Below are 16431 nucleotides of genomic sequence, written 5' to 3'. Positions count from 1 at the left end.
GTCGATTTTTGTGTCTCCCCATTATTGCTTGTAACAGACAGGTGGAGATTGCTTTCAGAGGTCTAACAACTAATCAGGCGAAGAGGTACAATCCTTTAAAGAATGCATTTATTAGCAAAAGAAATGGAAAGACCACGTTAGCTCGGAGGAGGTCAAATGTTTGGTTCCGGAAGTTATATGCATTTATTAGCAAAAGAAATGGAAAGACCACGTTGGCTCGGAGGAGGTCAAATGTTTGGTTCCGGAAGTTATATGCATTTATTAGCAAAAGAAATGGAAAGACCACGTTGGCTCGGAGGAGGTCAAATGTTTGGTTCCGGAAGTTATATGCATTTATTAGCAAAAGAAATGGAAAGACCACGTTAGCTCGGAGGAGGTCAAATGTTTGGTTCCGGAAGTTATATGCATTTATTAGCAAAAGAAATGGAAAGACCACGTTGGCTCGGAGGAGGTCAAATGTTTGGTTCCGGAAGTTATATGCATTTATTAGCAAAAGAAATGGAAAGACCACGTTGGCTCGGAGGAGGTCAAATGTTTGGTTCCGGAAGTTATAAAATTTCCCTTCGCTTGATGTATAGCTGTCTGATCGCAGTTTGCAAAATTCGTGCTTGTTATAGCCTTCGATTATCTATTTCTGTTATATCTTGTTCATTAAATGGACGACAAGGCAACAAATCACGCTGATAAAAACAAAATATACTCGCAGCAGATAACCGTATCGGGTTTATTCTGACGCATGCGAATATACAATCACGGCTATTTCTCCGTTAGTATTGTCGCTTGTAATTCGTGGTTTCGCTTAACTCAAGCCGTAATTCAGTGGGCGGATGAACGTGGTGGTGGTGGTGATTGTTTTATGAAGAGGTACAACCAACCTCTAACAACACTTATCAGAGAGAAAGCAGAGGGGGTCCAACCCTTTTGAAGAATGAGGTTATAGACAAAAGAAAGGGAAGACCCTGAAACTGACTCGCTAGACCTCATCAGGCGTGGCGGTGTTTCAGTATCAGAGTGACTGTACTGTTCCCTCCCGCTTTCCTGTCAGTTACAGTGCTCAACTCTCCGTACTTGTTGGCGGCGTAGCTGTAATCGTCGAGTTCTGATCGGCTAACAAATTGTCTTGCTGTTGCTGTATTTTGTTTAAAATATATTTTGAATGAAGGTGCAGCAAACCTAATGGAGTGAGGTCGCAGTTGCGATCAGCGGTAAGAAAGCGAGTTCTTGGACGAACCTATTTTACATCAGTCGGTTTTCAGACCGAATGGGAGAATCAGGATGGAAGTAACAAACATGAACGATGTTTGTATATACACTAACATGCCAAAAATCCTGGGATAACTGTATTTAAATGTAACAATCCGTGGCGTGTAGCGGGTATCATCTGACATCTCGACAGTGAATGGTCGTGGTAAGGCATCTTTCGAACGGGGCCGGATGGATTGAACATGCCATTGCCGAGCATTCCTCGATCAACGTTGTCACGCGTGTATCGGGAGTACATTAACACCTGCAGTGGCTCAATGATGGCGATTAGCTGCGTTATATTCACATTCAATGCAGGAAGTACCGAACGCATATCCAGCACGTCAGTGCAGCGTTCTTTAATGTCAGCGGAATATGGGAGCACCACTACACCAGCTGACCGCGTGACGTTGCTACCTTGAGGACTGGGCGCGCAGCTTGGTCCAGTGAGTAGTTTCGAGCTGACAGTAGGGGTTCAGATATGGTGCAAGCCCCATAAAGCAATTTACTCCAGTTGTTAACAATGCACCACAGCCTATTCCAGCAGGATCGTGCACCATGCCATCAGGCCCAAGGTGTCCACGTTTGGTTCAAGGAACGTTCTAGAGTGTTTTAACGACTGCTGTAGCCAACCTGTTCGTCTGATATGACTCCTGTCGAGTATTTATTGATGAAATTGCTCATATCGCGAGCGGCGCCTCAAACAGATTCCTGTGTGACTCTGATTATAACCGAACGTTGTATGTCTGGCCTTTTTACTTTAATGTGATGACCAAAGTAGCTTAGTTCACACAGGACAATTATCTCGCTATCGGCGAGTGGTAGCGACGTCCATTCACACTGAAGACCCGGCATCTACAAATACTAGGAAGCTGTAAGTAGTTGTCCAAGCGGTATGGGTCAGAATCTCTCCACCTGTGTTTCTTCCACTAATGAAATCGATACCACGACAAGCTGCTGGACTTGGCCGAGCTAGAGCAGGGTTTACAAGATACTACACCCCCTATCCCATGACGTTTTGGCATGTCACTGTATTAGTGTACATATTTATTTGGGTGTTTATTACAGATTATCGTTATTACTTTGCCTGTGAACGGGTTATGCACGGTTGAACTAGCTACAATTCATCGTTTCGTGTTGCAAATATTTGTGTCGTTTATGGGAGAACGATCAGAGATAAAAGAAACAATCACCGGCGTAATAGAGGCCATCGCTCATTCGAAATGGAATAAAGCAAGGAATTACGTCTACATTCCAGGAGAGGGAGTAATCGATAACTGAGGTCGAGGAAGAAACCCGAAGACTTTATCAAACTCCAGATGAAATTGCTCAGATCGAGAGCGGCGGCTAAAACAGATTCCTGTGTGGCTGTGATTATAACCGAGCTTTGTGTGTCTGGCTAAAGTAGCTTAGATCACATAGGACAATAATCTCGCTATCAGCAATGATATTTGTATTAAGGCGACATGCACGTAATGACCTGCCCTAAGGATGTATACCCATAAGGCATTTCATTGACCTCACGGTATTTGAGAGTCATTTTAAAATGACAAAGACTGTTATCACATTGGAAGCAAAAACCATTGAAATGGTGTCGCAATTCAAGTACGCTGCGTAACACAAACCGGATCCGTATGTAGAAACTAAAACCAGAATAAGAAGTGTGTGTGTGTGTGTGTGTGTGTGTGTGTGTGTGTGTGTGTGTAACTTGCTTTACGTCGTACGGACACAGACAGGTCTTATGGCGACGATGGGATACGAAAGGAATAGGAGTGGGGAGGAAGTGGCCGTGGCCTTAATTAAAGTACAGCCCCAGCATTTGCCTGGTGTGAAAATGGGAAACCACGGAAAACCATCTTCAGGGTTGCCGACAGTGGGGTTCGAACCCACAGCTGCACGGCCAGCTCGCCTGGTACCGTGGAAACTAAATTACCGTGTCGAAGGGTGGGCAGTAACGTCTTCGCAGAATGTTGAAGATCCCGCGAATAAACCACGTCCGTCGGTGGAGCTGGGAAATCATGCGAAATCTTAACCCTCATAAAACGTAGGAAAGCGGTCACTCCTTCTTAAATGACAAATACAGCCTGATAAGTGCTGAGAGAAGGGAAGATTACCCTGGACCATATCTACGATACGAGAAACATACAGTAGGAGCATTTCGTGGGCAGACTGCACTTTCAAACCTATAGTAAATCATGTACATGACTAAATACGTGTTTAATGCCGTCCCGTAGGTCGAATTAGATGTCACAGTGGTAGTGAGTCTAGGTGAATAGTGGAACCTCTTCGATCCAGAAAAAGGAGGCATTTTTCATTTCGCGAGGCGAGAGTCGCAGAAGGAACGGGGGAGGATCTGGAGTTACTCTCTGGCACGTTCTGCTGCACACTTCTAGGATTTACTCGGTTCCTCATATTTCCCTCGCCGGGCTGAGTGGCTCAGACGGTTAAGGCGCTGGCCTTCTGACCCCAACGTGGCAGGTTCGATCCTGGCTCAGTCCGGTGGTATTTGAAGGTGCTCAAATACGTCAGCCTTGTGTCGGTAAATTTACTGGCACGTAAAAGAACTCCGGACTAAATTCCGGCACCTCGGCGTCTCCGAAGACCAAAAAGTAGTTAGTGGGACGTAAAACAAATAACATTATTATTATATTTCCCTCTAACCTGATGAACGCGTTTATCGTACTTTATGATCCATTTAGGCCGAAGATATTTTGTAAATTGAGCACAATTCCTCTGGTGTCGACGTTATGATGCGCAGTTGTAGAGCTACTATGTTAGAGAGCGCTACTGCCTGTAAAACCACAAGTTCTTGACATGAATCGGGTCACATCGGCAGATACGAGGTGATGAACGGTAACTGTGAGCCGGAGATACGTAGCCGCATGCTGGTGGTGGTGATAATTGTTTTAAAAGAAAGTACAACTGGGCAACCATCCTCTATTAACACTAATCAGAGACAAAAAATGGAAGGGATCCGACACTTCAAAAATGAAGGCATCGGCCAAAGAAAGACAAGGACCACGAAGGCCGTGAACGTGAAAGACGCCTTAGGGCTCGAATGCTCTAATACCGTCGGAATTGGAAAAGAGGAAGAGTTGGCCAAGGGAGGTCGGATAGAACAGATGAAAGTGAGAAGCCTGGCGCTAACGGATCCATGGTCACCAACCCACGCTCCCAAGTTGAGAGGCCTCGCCTGTCTTACGACAGGCAGGGAATACCGTGGGTGTTACTATAACCCCCCCCCCAATTGCTATGATGCATTGTGGAACACTTCAATAACTAATCTTGTCAACACCCTTGTCTTCCCTGTTATGTCCTATGCATTAGAGACATGGCATCGAGGGATTTGAAATGTGGTGCTGGCGACATAACGCTTCACATTCCGAGAACAGCATCCGTTCTTGAAAAATATGACTGCAACAAAGATTGTCAATCCTTTTAATCGTTGGGCTCGTACATGGAGAAGCTGGTAGTTACGCGAAACTACGACACTACTGAACACGGCTCGTGTGCAGGATATAGCGCCGGACCGCGAGATATTCTATGGAATTTGTTACTTCTCTAAGCATTTTTACGAATGAATGTTGTATAGTAGAGACTTCTTAAGGACAGTGATTTTCATCATTGTGTTTAGAATTGAGATTCATAAATGAATGCATGTGAGTAGTGTTTCGCTGATCCTCCGATACTTGTATGGGGAAGTACAGTAAGAATCCTTTTACAAACTAACATCATTATTCTAGCACAGTGATTAGCGTTATAATGTTTTGATGGTCAGAATGGGATAATATGTCAATGAAAATTAGCATAAATTAAGAAGTGATGCCGGCTCCAAGAAACAATACCACACTGGAGCTTATTTTTTCTTTAAAAATGTCGGATCATATTCATTGTGTTCGTTTTAACATCACGCAATACTTAGTAATAGTTACGCTAGTTACATGTAGGTATGAACATTAAAGAAAAGGGAAGCGTATTTACGAGTTCGGGCCATGGTCCTCCAAGGTCGAGAACCACTGTTTAATGTCTACAGCTTGCGCTTCTTTATTATTATTATTATTATTATTATTATTATTATTATTATTATTATTATTATACGTTTCATTAACAATATTTACTATTTTCGAAGACGCCGTGGGGTCAGAATTTCGTACCAGGGAAATATTTTTACTTAGGCCCCGGGGTGTGGGGTTAGTTGGCCTGTACTCTTCCCAAGAGATCCCGGGTTCTATTCCCAGCCAGGTCAAGGATTTTACCTAAATCACGGAACTGTTTCAAGGTGCAGTCAGCCTACGTGAGAACAGTTCAGGAGTTATCTGACTGTGAGCTCGCGACCGCGGTCTACAGAGCCGAGATAATTCGTCCCGCTGATCACACGTCGCCCTGTAATCTGCGGACCTTCTGGCTGAACTGCGCTCAGGGCGCATAGTGTTATGGGGGTTTGGTTGCGTGTTGGTAAATGTACCGAGACGAGGTTCTCTGCCATATTCGAGTCAGTTTCATAAACCTCCAGACCTGAGCCAGGATCGAACCCGCCAGCTTCGGCTCTACCCTATGAGCTTCTCAGCCTGGCTAGATGGGAGGTTCTTCTTTTTTTCTTTTAATTTGCTTTATGTCGCACCGACACAGATAGGTCTTATGGCTTCGATGGGATAGGAAAGGGCTAGGAGTGGGAAGGAAACCTTAATTAAAGCCTGGTGTAAAAGCAAGGTCTGATCCCACTGTCTTCCGAATGCTCGGTGATCTTGGCCTCTGGATGTGCCTCGGCAGGTTTTCTACAATCCTCGAAGCTTGCTGTGAGATGTATTTATTGTCTGCATTCCCCATAACATTAGTATTTATTGCATACCTCGGCTTCCTTCTGGAAAAGGCGGGCGTGCAGTATTTATTGCTTGAAACGGGGAAATAGTTTACATATTTGGACGAGTATCGTAGCTTGCAGACAGTATCGATTAGCACTATCGATAGCATTGCGGCGTTCTGCAGCTAGCCCCTGCTAGGAACGTTATGTGGTGGTGGGCATCCATCCTCTATTAACACTGATCGGACACTTCCAAGAATGGGCCTCGCAAAGCTAACACTATTGGGGTCGGAAAAGAACTAGAGTTGCCAAGGGAAGACAAAGGCGAGGAGCCCAACACAATACCAGACTCAGCTAGGGGACCCGTGGTCCCTAACCCGTGCTCCCAAAATGACGTCCCTTGGCACTCTATAGTCGCCTTTTACGACGGGCAGAGGGTACAATGGGTTTATTGAACTTCCCCCATTCACAGGGGGAGGAACGATTTCCTCAGTTGCTGCCTGCAATTGAAGATAACCCTGCCGAACAAAATTTGGCACATCGGCCGATTCGAAACCCGTAAAAATAGTTAGAGGGACGAGGTTTACCCAGTCTCCTGAGCTATCTGATACGAGAGGCAGCGAACACGTTCAAGAGAAGTCCACGCGATCGTTTACTTGGTCACCCTTGGATCGACCCGATATTCCCTGTCGTTGCTCCTGTTGTTAGCGTTATCAGGCGATAAACAGGTTTCATGTAGTCTCCCGTGCTAACCTTTTAATTTCTACGTCATTAGTGCATCCTACAGTTTGTCCTAGCCACTTCCCTCAGAAACTAAGTGTGCAAGTCCTGGATGTGTCAAGATATGTCCTATCAATCTGTCCCTTCTTCTGGTTCAATTTCGCCAAATCGTCCTACCAACTCGATACAGTACCGTATTCCTTCACCTGTGACTCGATTCTTTAGTATTCTTGAGTAACACCACATTTCAAAAGTTTTTATTTTTCTCATTCCTGCAGTAGGCTAATTATTGTACATGTTTCACTTCCACACAGCGCCACGCTCTTGAAGAAGGTATTAAAAATATGGATTTCTAAAATGCATATTTGTTTGAAGCAATGGTTAGGGGCGCGCAGCTGTGACCTTGGATCCGGGAGATAGTGGGTTCAAACCCCACTGTTGGCAGCCCTTAAGATGGTTTCCCATTTTCACACCAGACTGTACCTTGATTAAGGCCACGGCTAACCCTTTCCTATCCTATCGTCGCCATAAGATCTATCTGTCTCGGTGCGACGTAAAACAAATTCTAAAAAAAAATGTTTGAAGCAAGCAATTTTTCTTTATTTTGCAAGTTGCTTTACGTCGCACCTATGGCAACGATGGGACAGCAAAGGGCTAGGAATTGGAAGGAAGCGGCCGTGGTATTAAGGTACAGCCCCAGCATTTGCCTGGTGTGAAAATGGAAAACCACGGAAAACCATCTTCAGGACTGCCGAGAGTGGGGTTCGAACCCACTATCTCCCGAATAATGGATACTGGCCGCACTTAAGCGACTCCAGCTATCGAGCTCGGTATTTTTTTTTCTTTAAGAAAGGCCTTCATTGCATCGATCAGTCTGTATTTTATGCCCTCCTTACTTCTACTATCGTTGAGTTAGTGTAAGAATATTCATCTGTTTCCTTTAAGACTTCATTATCTTAGCTAATATCTCCTACATCACCTGACTTCGTCTACATAACATTACCTTCCTTTCAGTTTGTTTATTTTTATCTTGTACTCCAAGATTGTGGCTATATTAATCTAGATTTCTACAGACTCAGTATCATCGGCGAATGTCGGAGTGATTTCATCTCCTTAAATTGTGATTCGTTTTCCAAATTCCTCTTTGATTTCCGTTATAGCTTGTTCTCCATAACCGCAGAAAAGGAGGGGAGGGGAGTACTCCTTTCTGTATAGCTGCTTCTTTTTCATAGCCCTCTTCACTTTTGTTTAGTGTTGATAACCTTTGTTTCTCAGAATTTGATTCCGATCACTTTCACATTCTCAAATAGCTTGTGCAGCCCCTCATATGGGTAGTATCTGAAGGTACGGAGAAAGACGATTACTGTCGGTATGTGGCAATGTTCTACAGACTCAGACAGGATAGCGGATTTGAAGGCGCGTTATTTACTAATCCCCCAGACATTGTACTGCCCAATGTAAACGGGCGGCGGACTAAGTTCCATTGACTTGCGTTTCCTCGTGCTAGGAATCTTTTACCTGTGTTACGTTAGGTGACTTGTTTAAACCATGAAGTGGCCGAGAAATTGAGGGCTACGTGTAACAGGCTAGTGGAAGCTCTCCAACTCTGTTTCTTACCCCACTATCTTTCTTGGTCAACACATATCCTCCTCATTCACATCATTAAATTTGTTCCTCAAAACAGTGCACATCCGCAGGGTGAGAGGTTACACCCACAACACACACATTGCTTCATATTTAGGAGATGTTGTGCCGGTTGTGCTTAAACAGTTGCTAACCTTTTTGTGGGATAGTATAGGGTAGTTACCAGGCTTGAGACCAATAGTAATAAAGGTCGTTTTTTTTGCTTTTTGTTATTTCAGACCGTGGAACTGGGCACTCGCCTGCCTGCTGATGGCTCTCTCGCCCCGTCTACCGTGAGGGTGTTGGTGGTGGACCCGCACGGCCTGGTCACCATCTACAGCCCCTTGACAACCACAGTGCCATCTGGATCCGCCATCCCCGACACACACACCCTGCCGGAACTGGAGGACAGCGCGGTAATCAAAGTGCTGGCTGGACACCGCAAGAAGATCAATACTGAGGTGACCCCTGCCACCGCCAGAACACCTGTTACAGTAAGTTCAAATCGTGCACAAGACAAGGAGGTCCAACAAGGAGGTCCATAATGTTCCTTTTAGACCTTTGTGTTGCTTGAATAAAAGGTGTCCGCTTAACAAAACAATTGCTGTATGCATACTTAATATCTCGTGGAGGAGCACTAGTTAGATGTATCTATAAATTAACATTTAAGTAAGGTCAATATTTCCGAGATGAAAACCTTTACTAATCAAGCGAGGGTAGTCCCTGCTGCGGGCATTAAGGTTTAATTCCTATTTGTATGCAGGGTTGAAGTGAACACCACCGACATATTTTCAGAGGTTGTTGTTCATAGAGGCTACTAGAACATCCCGACAGTGACTGTGTAGAGAGAGAGGACTTCGAACCGCATGAGGATTTGTGTGCAGCGTGCAGTGCAAGATTTGATGATCTGCCCATGGCGTGAACATCTCTGTATAGTTCAGGATATCGTGCAAGCCAGTGATGTAGCCATGTCTGCTGCTGCAGTTGAAGTGTAGTTCGATCGGACACGGATATAATCATATAACAGTCCACTTACTGCTGTGTAAGTTATTCATTTTCAACAGCGTTTGCACGTTCATTCTTGAATCCGTGATGCTCGGTCGGCTGTTAACCACAAACCTCGTAATGGAGAGTAAACCCACACTATAATATAGTGCACCGCATTCGTCGCTACACCGTTGTAACGTTAGCATTGAATTGACACCTGCTGTGACGTATTCTCACTTTAATAACTGCCACCAGAGAGCGACAGAGCCTATCAAGGCGTGTTTCAACAACGGAGGATTAAACACAAGCGATATTGTGTGTTTTACTCTGACCAGAATCGTCAGAAAAATTAAGTGTTCTGGTGTCAGAGGTGATACAGTGATGACGTGCATGGTTCGTATTTTTGAGGCTAGATCAAAAAAGTATTAACCTAGACAACAATCTTGTTTATGACAGAGGCATCAATTCATCTGGCAACAAAACGTTGCACCAGTGCGCTGTGGATTAATCGTTCGCGAATTCTTTAATGATAATTTCACTGAATGGATTGGCAGACGTGGTACTGGTTAGTGGCCTGTGGGGGGAGGGGGGGAATTATGAATTACCAAAGTGTTTGCTGCCAAACCTACTTGAGAACACTTTAGATAGTAAACGAGAACTGTGTGATAGGATTTGCAAATCTGTGGCCAAACGTTGTTTCTAATGTATGGAAAATAATTGTTGAGATTTCAACAGCTTGACTAGCTGTTTGTAAACTGTAGCGGGGCAGCGATTTTATAATGGAGTGTCCTGTTAAAACAAACTGAAGCTGGAAAATAGCACGTTATGAATGCGAGATTGTCCGACTCGTTGGCTGAACGGTCAACGTACTGGCCTTCGGTTCAGAGGGTCCCGGGTTCGATTCCCGGCCGGGTCGGGGATTTTAACCTTAATTGGTTAATTCTAATGGCACGGGGGCTGGGTGTGTGTGTGTTGTCTCCATCATCATTTCATCCTCATCACGACGCGCAGGTCGCCTACTGGAGTCAAATAGAAAGACCTGCACCTGGCGAGCCGAACCCATCCTGGGATATCCCGGCACTAAAAGCCATACGACATTTAATTTCAATGCGAGATTTGTGGTACATTTCACTGCGCAAATTAAAATGATATTACTGATTTATTAATTCACACCAGTGACGCTTTTAGCAATTATAAAACAGTTGAAATCTTTAACAGTAACTCAAAAACAACATGGTGCAATGAAGAGACTCTGTTGAGGGGTAAGCAAAGGTAGTTCAAGCATTGCAGCTTGCGTTTTCTAAAATTGTTCTTTTTTACTGATCTAGGAACCCATCGACAACATTGATGCCGTCTAAAGACAATTCTAAAGCGTGTGTCACGCCGGGCTAGTGTAGGAGCAGTTAGTAGGCCAGATGTTGCAGAAATTCTCAGAATGTGAATGAACACAAAATGTCTTGTTGGTATTATTAGGCTTGAGGTACTCAGAAGTTAGTTGACAGATGTGAGACAGTAATGTGCGTAAATACTCATCTATGAATAAGAAAACGGAAGTAGGTTTTAGACTGGATTAGTTACGAGCCTCTGCGTGTCCGACTACGGAGGTGACAGAAGAAGATTCCACATGGTATGAGAACATTTTACGGCTAGCAGATCTTAAGAGTGAAAAACTGCTCGACGCGGTGTCTCCTCTAATAATGAAAAAGAATACTCTGAGGGAAGCTGTTAAGTGGTAAAACAGTTTATAATTTACTCAGATGTTTTTCTACTGGACATTCTCTGAAATCTTCGTAATATTTATTCTTAGTGCCACATCACAGTATATCCTCATCCTCACCTGAATTTACACGAGTCGTCTTTGAAGTTCTTCAAACATATTATTATTAGTATGTTGTACTTGGGAATACACATTATAGGGTAGACTGAAACATCATATGGATTTTTCCTTTAAAGAAACTTCCAGGAGTTGCGCTTGAGGGAAGGAGTGAGGTGCAGTAATACCAACATTGTATTTAAAATATGGATAGTTTCTGCTCATTATTAATCGGGCAGTGCCAGAGTTTTATTAAATATTACAACTATATAAAATAAGGAATAGTTGTTGGAACATACTCTCGAGTGTAGTTGATTCTCAGTGTCATTTAAATCACACATGTTGTTCTATGCAAGGCCTGCTGCAAGACTATGGTGTTCGGCGATGGAGAAGTCGGCGAGAGCGACGTTTCTAGAGATGCTGGCGAGTAAGTGAACTGCCAGTGCCTCAAGGCAGTTGAGCCGTTCAAGTGACATCATTTTTATTTTTTATCCTGGAGTAAATTGAAGCTTCTGATATGCATGTTCTGTAGAACTGTCATAGTCGTCCTCAGATTATCTAGTGCAGCGTGACTGACTTTTATGTTCACCAGCGAGTGAATGTCTCTGATGATGAAGATATCCACTATTTTTATTCTATTGCTATGTCTAAACGTTTATTGTTAACAGATGAAAATGTATCATTCTAATTATGATAATATTGTGTTTGATGGAAAAAAAAATAATTGAAAGGGTGCCACATTTCAAGTTAACACACAAATGGGATCCGGGTGTAGACATGTAACTGTGATCTCCGTGTCAGCGTTAACGATGCTAGTGATTTCATCAACAAACTGACTGCAGGCGTTTGAAATGTGAATGTATAGCAGGATCTTGAAGATCCGCCATGGGCAGACCACGTGCTACTCGATCCAACCGAGACATAACCGTTGCAAAACTCAGGGAAGCAGCGTATTTCGACCATATCTTCTGAAATGAGGAATGGTGATGATAGGCATTCATTCGCTGACGAGTATGATTGTCTTCCTCGGATGTTACTGAGTTCTTCAGTGACTCTAGAGGCTAGTCCTCGAGTCAGAAGCTGTTCCACAGTGGTGGCAAACAGTGCCAGCGTTATTCATCCTGAGGAACGCCCGCTCTTTCCGAGCAATTGTATTCTCAGTTTCAAGTCTCCGGCGTTGTTGTTCGAAGTTGTTAGGACCTTCGTGGATAAGACGTCGCTATACCAGGCGGTTAGCTGCTTTTATTTCAATCCTTCATGCCATGTCATACCATGTCTGACTTGAGTACGCCCCTGAACTTTTTTTTTTGTTATGCACCCTGGTGTCCACCCTTCAGTTAAGCATACATAATTTGCTTTGGAAGGCGAAAATCACGCATATGAATGACATGGCCTGTCCAACGAAGTCGATACTTCATGGTCAATGCTGATAGTACAGGCTTCTTCCAAGATACTGATGTTACTTCGGTGGTCTTGCCATTTAAAGCTAAGGATCCTGATCAAACTGCGCTGATGTTATTTCTCCAGGCCTCCCGAGAGTCGTACAAGTTTCGTACCCATAAAGGAGTCTTGGTATCACAATAGCCTGGTATGCATGAAGTTGTGTCTGAGTACTGATCTTATGGTTATCAAAGACCCTTCGCCGTAGACTATCTAATGCTGCACGAGCACATTTCAGGCGGTATTGAATTTCAGCACCTATATTAGCATTTGCTGAGAGGTGACTACTAAGGTAAACAAAGTGTTGGATGTTCTGCAAGATCTCGTCGTGATCTGTGATGATAGGAGCAGTAGCATTGGCTTTGGGTGCAAACTGATGCAATATCTGAGTCCTTCTTATATTGAGACTTAGACCGATGCTCTTGTATGTTTTTTTATGAAAGCATTTAGGATGCCCTGTAGATCTTCTAAGCTGAGCAGAACAATATTCTAATCTACATACTGGACTTCCATAATGCAGGCAGCAGAAATGTTGGTCTTGGCACGCAGTCTGCTAAGGTTGAATAAACCTCCTTCAAACACCTGTGCTCTATTTCTATGCCCTGTGGTAGTTCACCCTTAACAAGGTGAAGCATGGTTCCCACAAAAATTGAGAATAGTGCGGGAGCAGTTACACATCCTTGCTTTACACCAGTAGTGATCTCACAACGTTCTCCAGTTCTGGTACCACACATGTTGTCATGTAAGAGTCGAAGTAATGAGAAATACAGCGTGATACAACTGATGATAGAACGGGAACGTCGACTTCGGTTGAGAAGATTATCCTGGACGTGAACATCCAATACGAGAAACACAAAATAGGAAATCGTACTCCATGACAGTCAACAACCTCCTGCAAGGAGACAGCGCTAGAAGAAGAATTATTATGTTTGGATTCTGATTTTTTCTAAATTATGAATAAGAAACACATTTGCATGTACTTATACTTAAGGAAGACTCCGCATGCAAAGAGCAGATCATATGAAATGAATGTCTCCTTTTATAACACTGAACTTTCAAAATTTTCATTTTCATCTGGATTGATTTTGCTGTCATTTTTTGGTAAATTGAACATTTCTATTTACTTTTCAGGAAGGAAGAAGTTGTTTTAGTAAACATGTTTCTTTGAATTACTCTGAAGAAGCGTCGTATTTAGCAAATTGTTTTGGAAATTCATGTAAAATAATCACACCATACTACTTCGTACTAAATTTTCAGAAAGTTAGTTTCTAGAGCCTTGCTGTAAAATATCGTCATTGTTTTATAAGAATATAGAAAAGCACTCATGGAGTTGATCTGTCGTTTGTTACAGCCCGTCACTGGTTCGTGGGACCTGCGAGAGGTGTCTCTGATCCACCAGAAGGTGTTGGTGATCGCCGAGGTGGCTTGGGAGCCGAGAGTGAGCCGTGGTGTGTACCTAGTCACGTGGGAAGTGGACGGCGGAGGTTTGAAGGGAAACCTCTTCACGGACAGTACCTGTGTCACGCTCTCCTTGTGGCCCGATACCGTCTACCACATACAGGTAGGACATTCCATTCATTTTGTATATCTAGTCCTGCCTTCCTCCAAACACTAATATCACCTCGCCCAATTGCAATAATATTTTGTATAAATAACACACCGAGCGAGTTAGTTACGCGGTTCCTTCCCAGCCCTTTATCATCAGTCGGTGAAACGTTGAACAAATCCCATTAATGTGTCTAGCGAACTGTCTGTTTTTGATACTTCCTTGTGTTCTTCCTACAGTGGTTTGTGAATTCGCTAATCAGTTTCATACTGTCTATTCAGCTTTATTACTATTTCCATATTACTTTCATGAGTTTGTCAGAGTTCATTCTTTTGATATATCCGTGAAATTTTAATGTGAGTCTTCTGATGCGAGTGTGAATTGCTTGTTTGCCCGTAAGTTTTGGGCCTAGGATATTTTTTCTCAATGCTTTCCTGATCAGAATTCGTGTTTTCTCTCCACACAGGCATACTGGTTTGTTGTTCATATCACGACTCACTCGATGTGCTGTTTCCACTTGATAACCTTTAATTTCGTAGGATTTTCTTTGGATTCTGCCAACGGCCGTAGCAGTGTTGAAACACCGGATCCCGTGAGATCTCCGAAGTTAAGCAACATTGGGCGAGGACAGGAGTTGGATGGGTTGCCACGCGCTGTTGGTGGGGGATAAGGGAATGGAGGAGCGGAAAGGAACTGGCCACCCGACTGCACGTAAACTCCGGCTCAGGAACACCTCTGCGGAGGTGTAATCCTTACCTACCTACCTTCTTTGAATTCCTTATTTTGGTGTTTGTTCTTTGCAAATCAAGTATCAGAGTATGGGACTCTGTCATGAAAGCGATGATGTGTAAATTGGGGTGTCTCTAACGTGATTGGTTGATTGATTTTGGCCAATAACGTTTGTTTGCGCCATTCTTATATTGCTTTTATAGAATAATAGAGTCCGTCCTCTTATCTTTTACTGTATCTGCTGCATCTGTGGGTCATTGGTAGGTTGGAGCCTCCGGATCTGGAGATAGTAGATTCAAATGAAGCAGAGGGAGTCGGATTTTTGAGTTGCGAAAAAAAAATCAATTTGGAATGTCGACATGGAAAAGATCTCCGCTGATATATTTTGTATTTATCTCACAAAATTAATTATATTTAGCTAAAGATAGCTCAACGAGATCCTTTTCTCTGCCATCTGGTAGAGTAAAAAGGAACATCGAAATTGGCACGCAGGTAGACTGCTAGCTTGAAATAAAAAGCCTGTACACGGTAGCTGACGCTATATAATTTTATTTTATTTCTTAGATCTTGGTTAGCTTTAGACCACATGAAATCTCCTTCCTTCCTTCCCGTCTTTCCAGTATTTCTTTATTCTTTAACTATGTTTCTTTCTTTCTTCCGTCCACAGAGATCTACTTCGCTTCTTTTCTTTCTCCTGCAACCCCCAAACTTGTTAATCCCTTTTTCTGTAAATAGCTCTATTTAACATCTTCTTTGTTGTGATACCCAGCTCAGCCATATCCTATCTAACTTGTGGGATTGTTATCGAAATCTTCAAATATTCTTTTCGTTAGTCTCTCTGGATTCATCTGGACCAGTGGTCATGGAAGGAAGTCCTTTTTTTTTTATACTGTCCGAAAGCTTTTCATTTTTCCTTTTCATAATACTTTCGTGTCTTTCTTTTCTAGTTCTTCAGTATGTCCTGTTTGAGACCGAACATTCAACTACATACAGGGACTTACTATGGTCGTGTGACGAGAAGTCAGGGGTAAGCACGACTGCCGCGCATGCGTCTGTGTCAAGTCTGACAGCCTGACTACAAACATCTGTTCCGTCCGCGGTGATTCTTGCGAAGTTAGGACAATTGTGCTACCACCTGCATAACGAACAGTTTAATAATGAGCATGCATCTGTTTCTTTTGTAACGGCTCATGTATTTCGAAGATATTTTGCAGCATCCAGGTTATGTTCGCCATAAATTCTGTCATGACAAAAGAAATTCGTAGTCTTGCTTTTTCTGCCGTATAATTCAAAAGGTTGAATATGATTATTATTTATTACTTCTGTTTTGATTTTCAAGGTTTCTGAAAATCATCATCATCATCATCTCCAGTCCACAGATCTTAATGAATGTAAAACGTGAGAATTTAAAGAGGATGTTAGGGTTAAGAGGTATGATGATAAAAATAAGCCAAAGCATACTGTGAAAAGCAGTCCAGCCAAAAAAACTTAATTAGTAGAAGAATGGTAGGTAAGGAGGAGAAGTGCGAG

At 43.1% G+C, this 16431-nt stretch overlaps 1 protein-coding gene across 1 annotated transcript in view; it reads left to right on the top strand.

Annotated features, from left to right (window-relative positions):
- Positions 1-16431, top strand: part of LOC136883488 (uncharacterized) — a 597790-nt gene that overhangs the window by 519125 nt on the left and 62234 nt on the right. The window contains exons 5-6 of the mRNA XM_067155833.2: positions 8626-8880; positions 13978-14187. Coding sequence (XP_067011934.1) covers positions 8626-8880; positions 13978-14187 — 465 coding nt within the window. The remainder of the gene's footprint in view (positions 1-8625; positions 8881-13977; positions 14188-16431) is intronic.

The sequence above is a fragment of the Anabrus simplex genome, chromosome 11 (assembly GCF_040414725.1).
Source record: "Anabrus simplex isolate iqAnaSimp1 chromosome 11, ASM4041472v1, whole genome shotgun sequence".
NCBI classification, from domain to species: Eukaryota; Metazoa; Arthropoda; class Insecta; order Orthoptera; family Tettigoniidae; genus Anabrus; species Anabrus simplex.
This window is presented reverse-complemented; position numbering and strand designations above follow the sequence as displayed.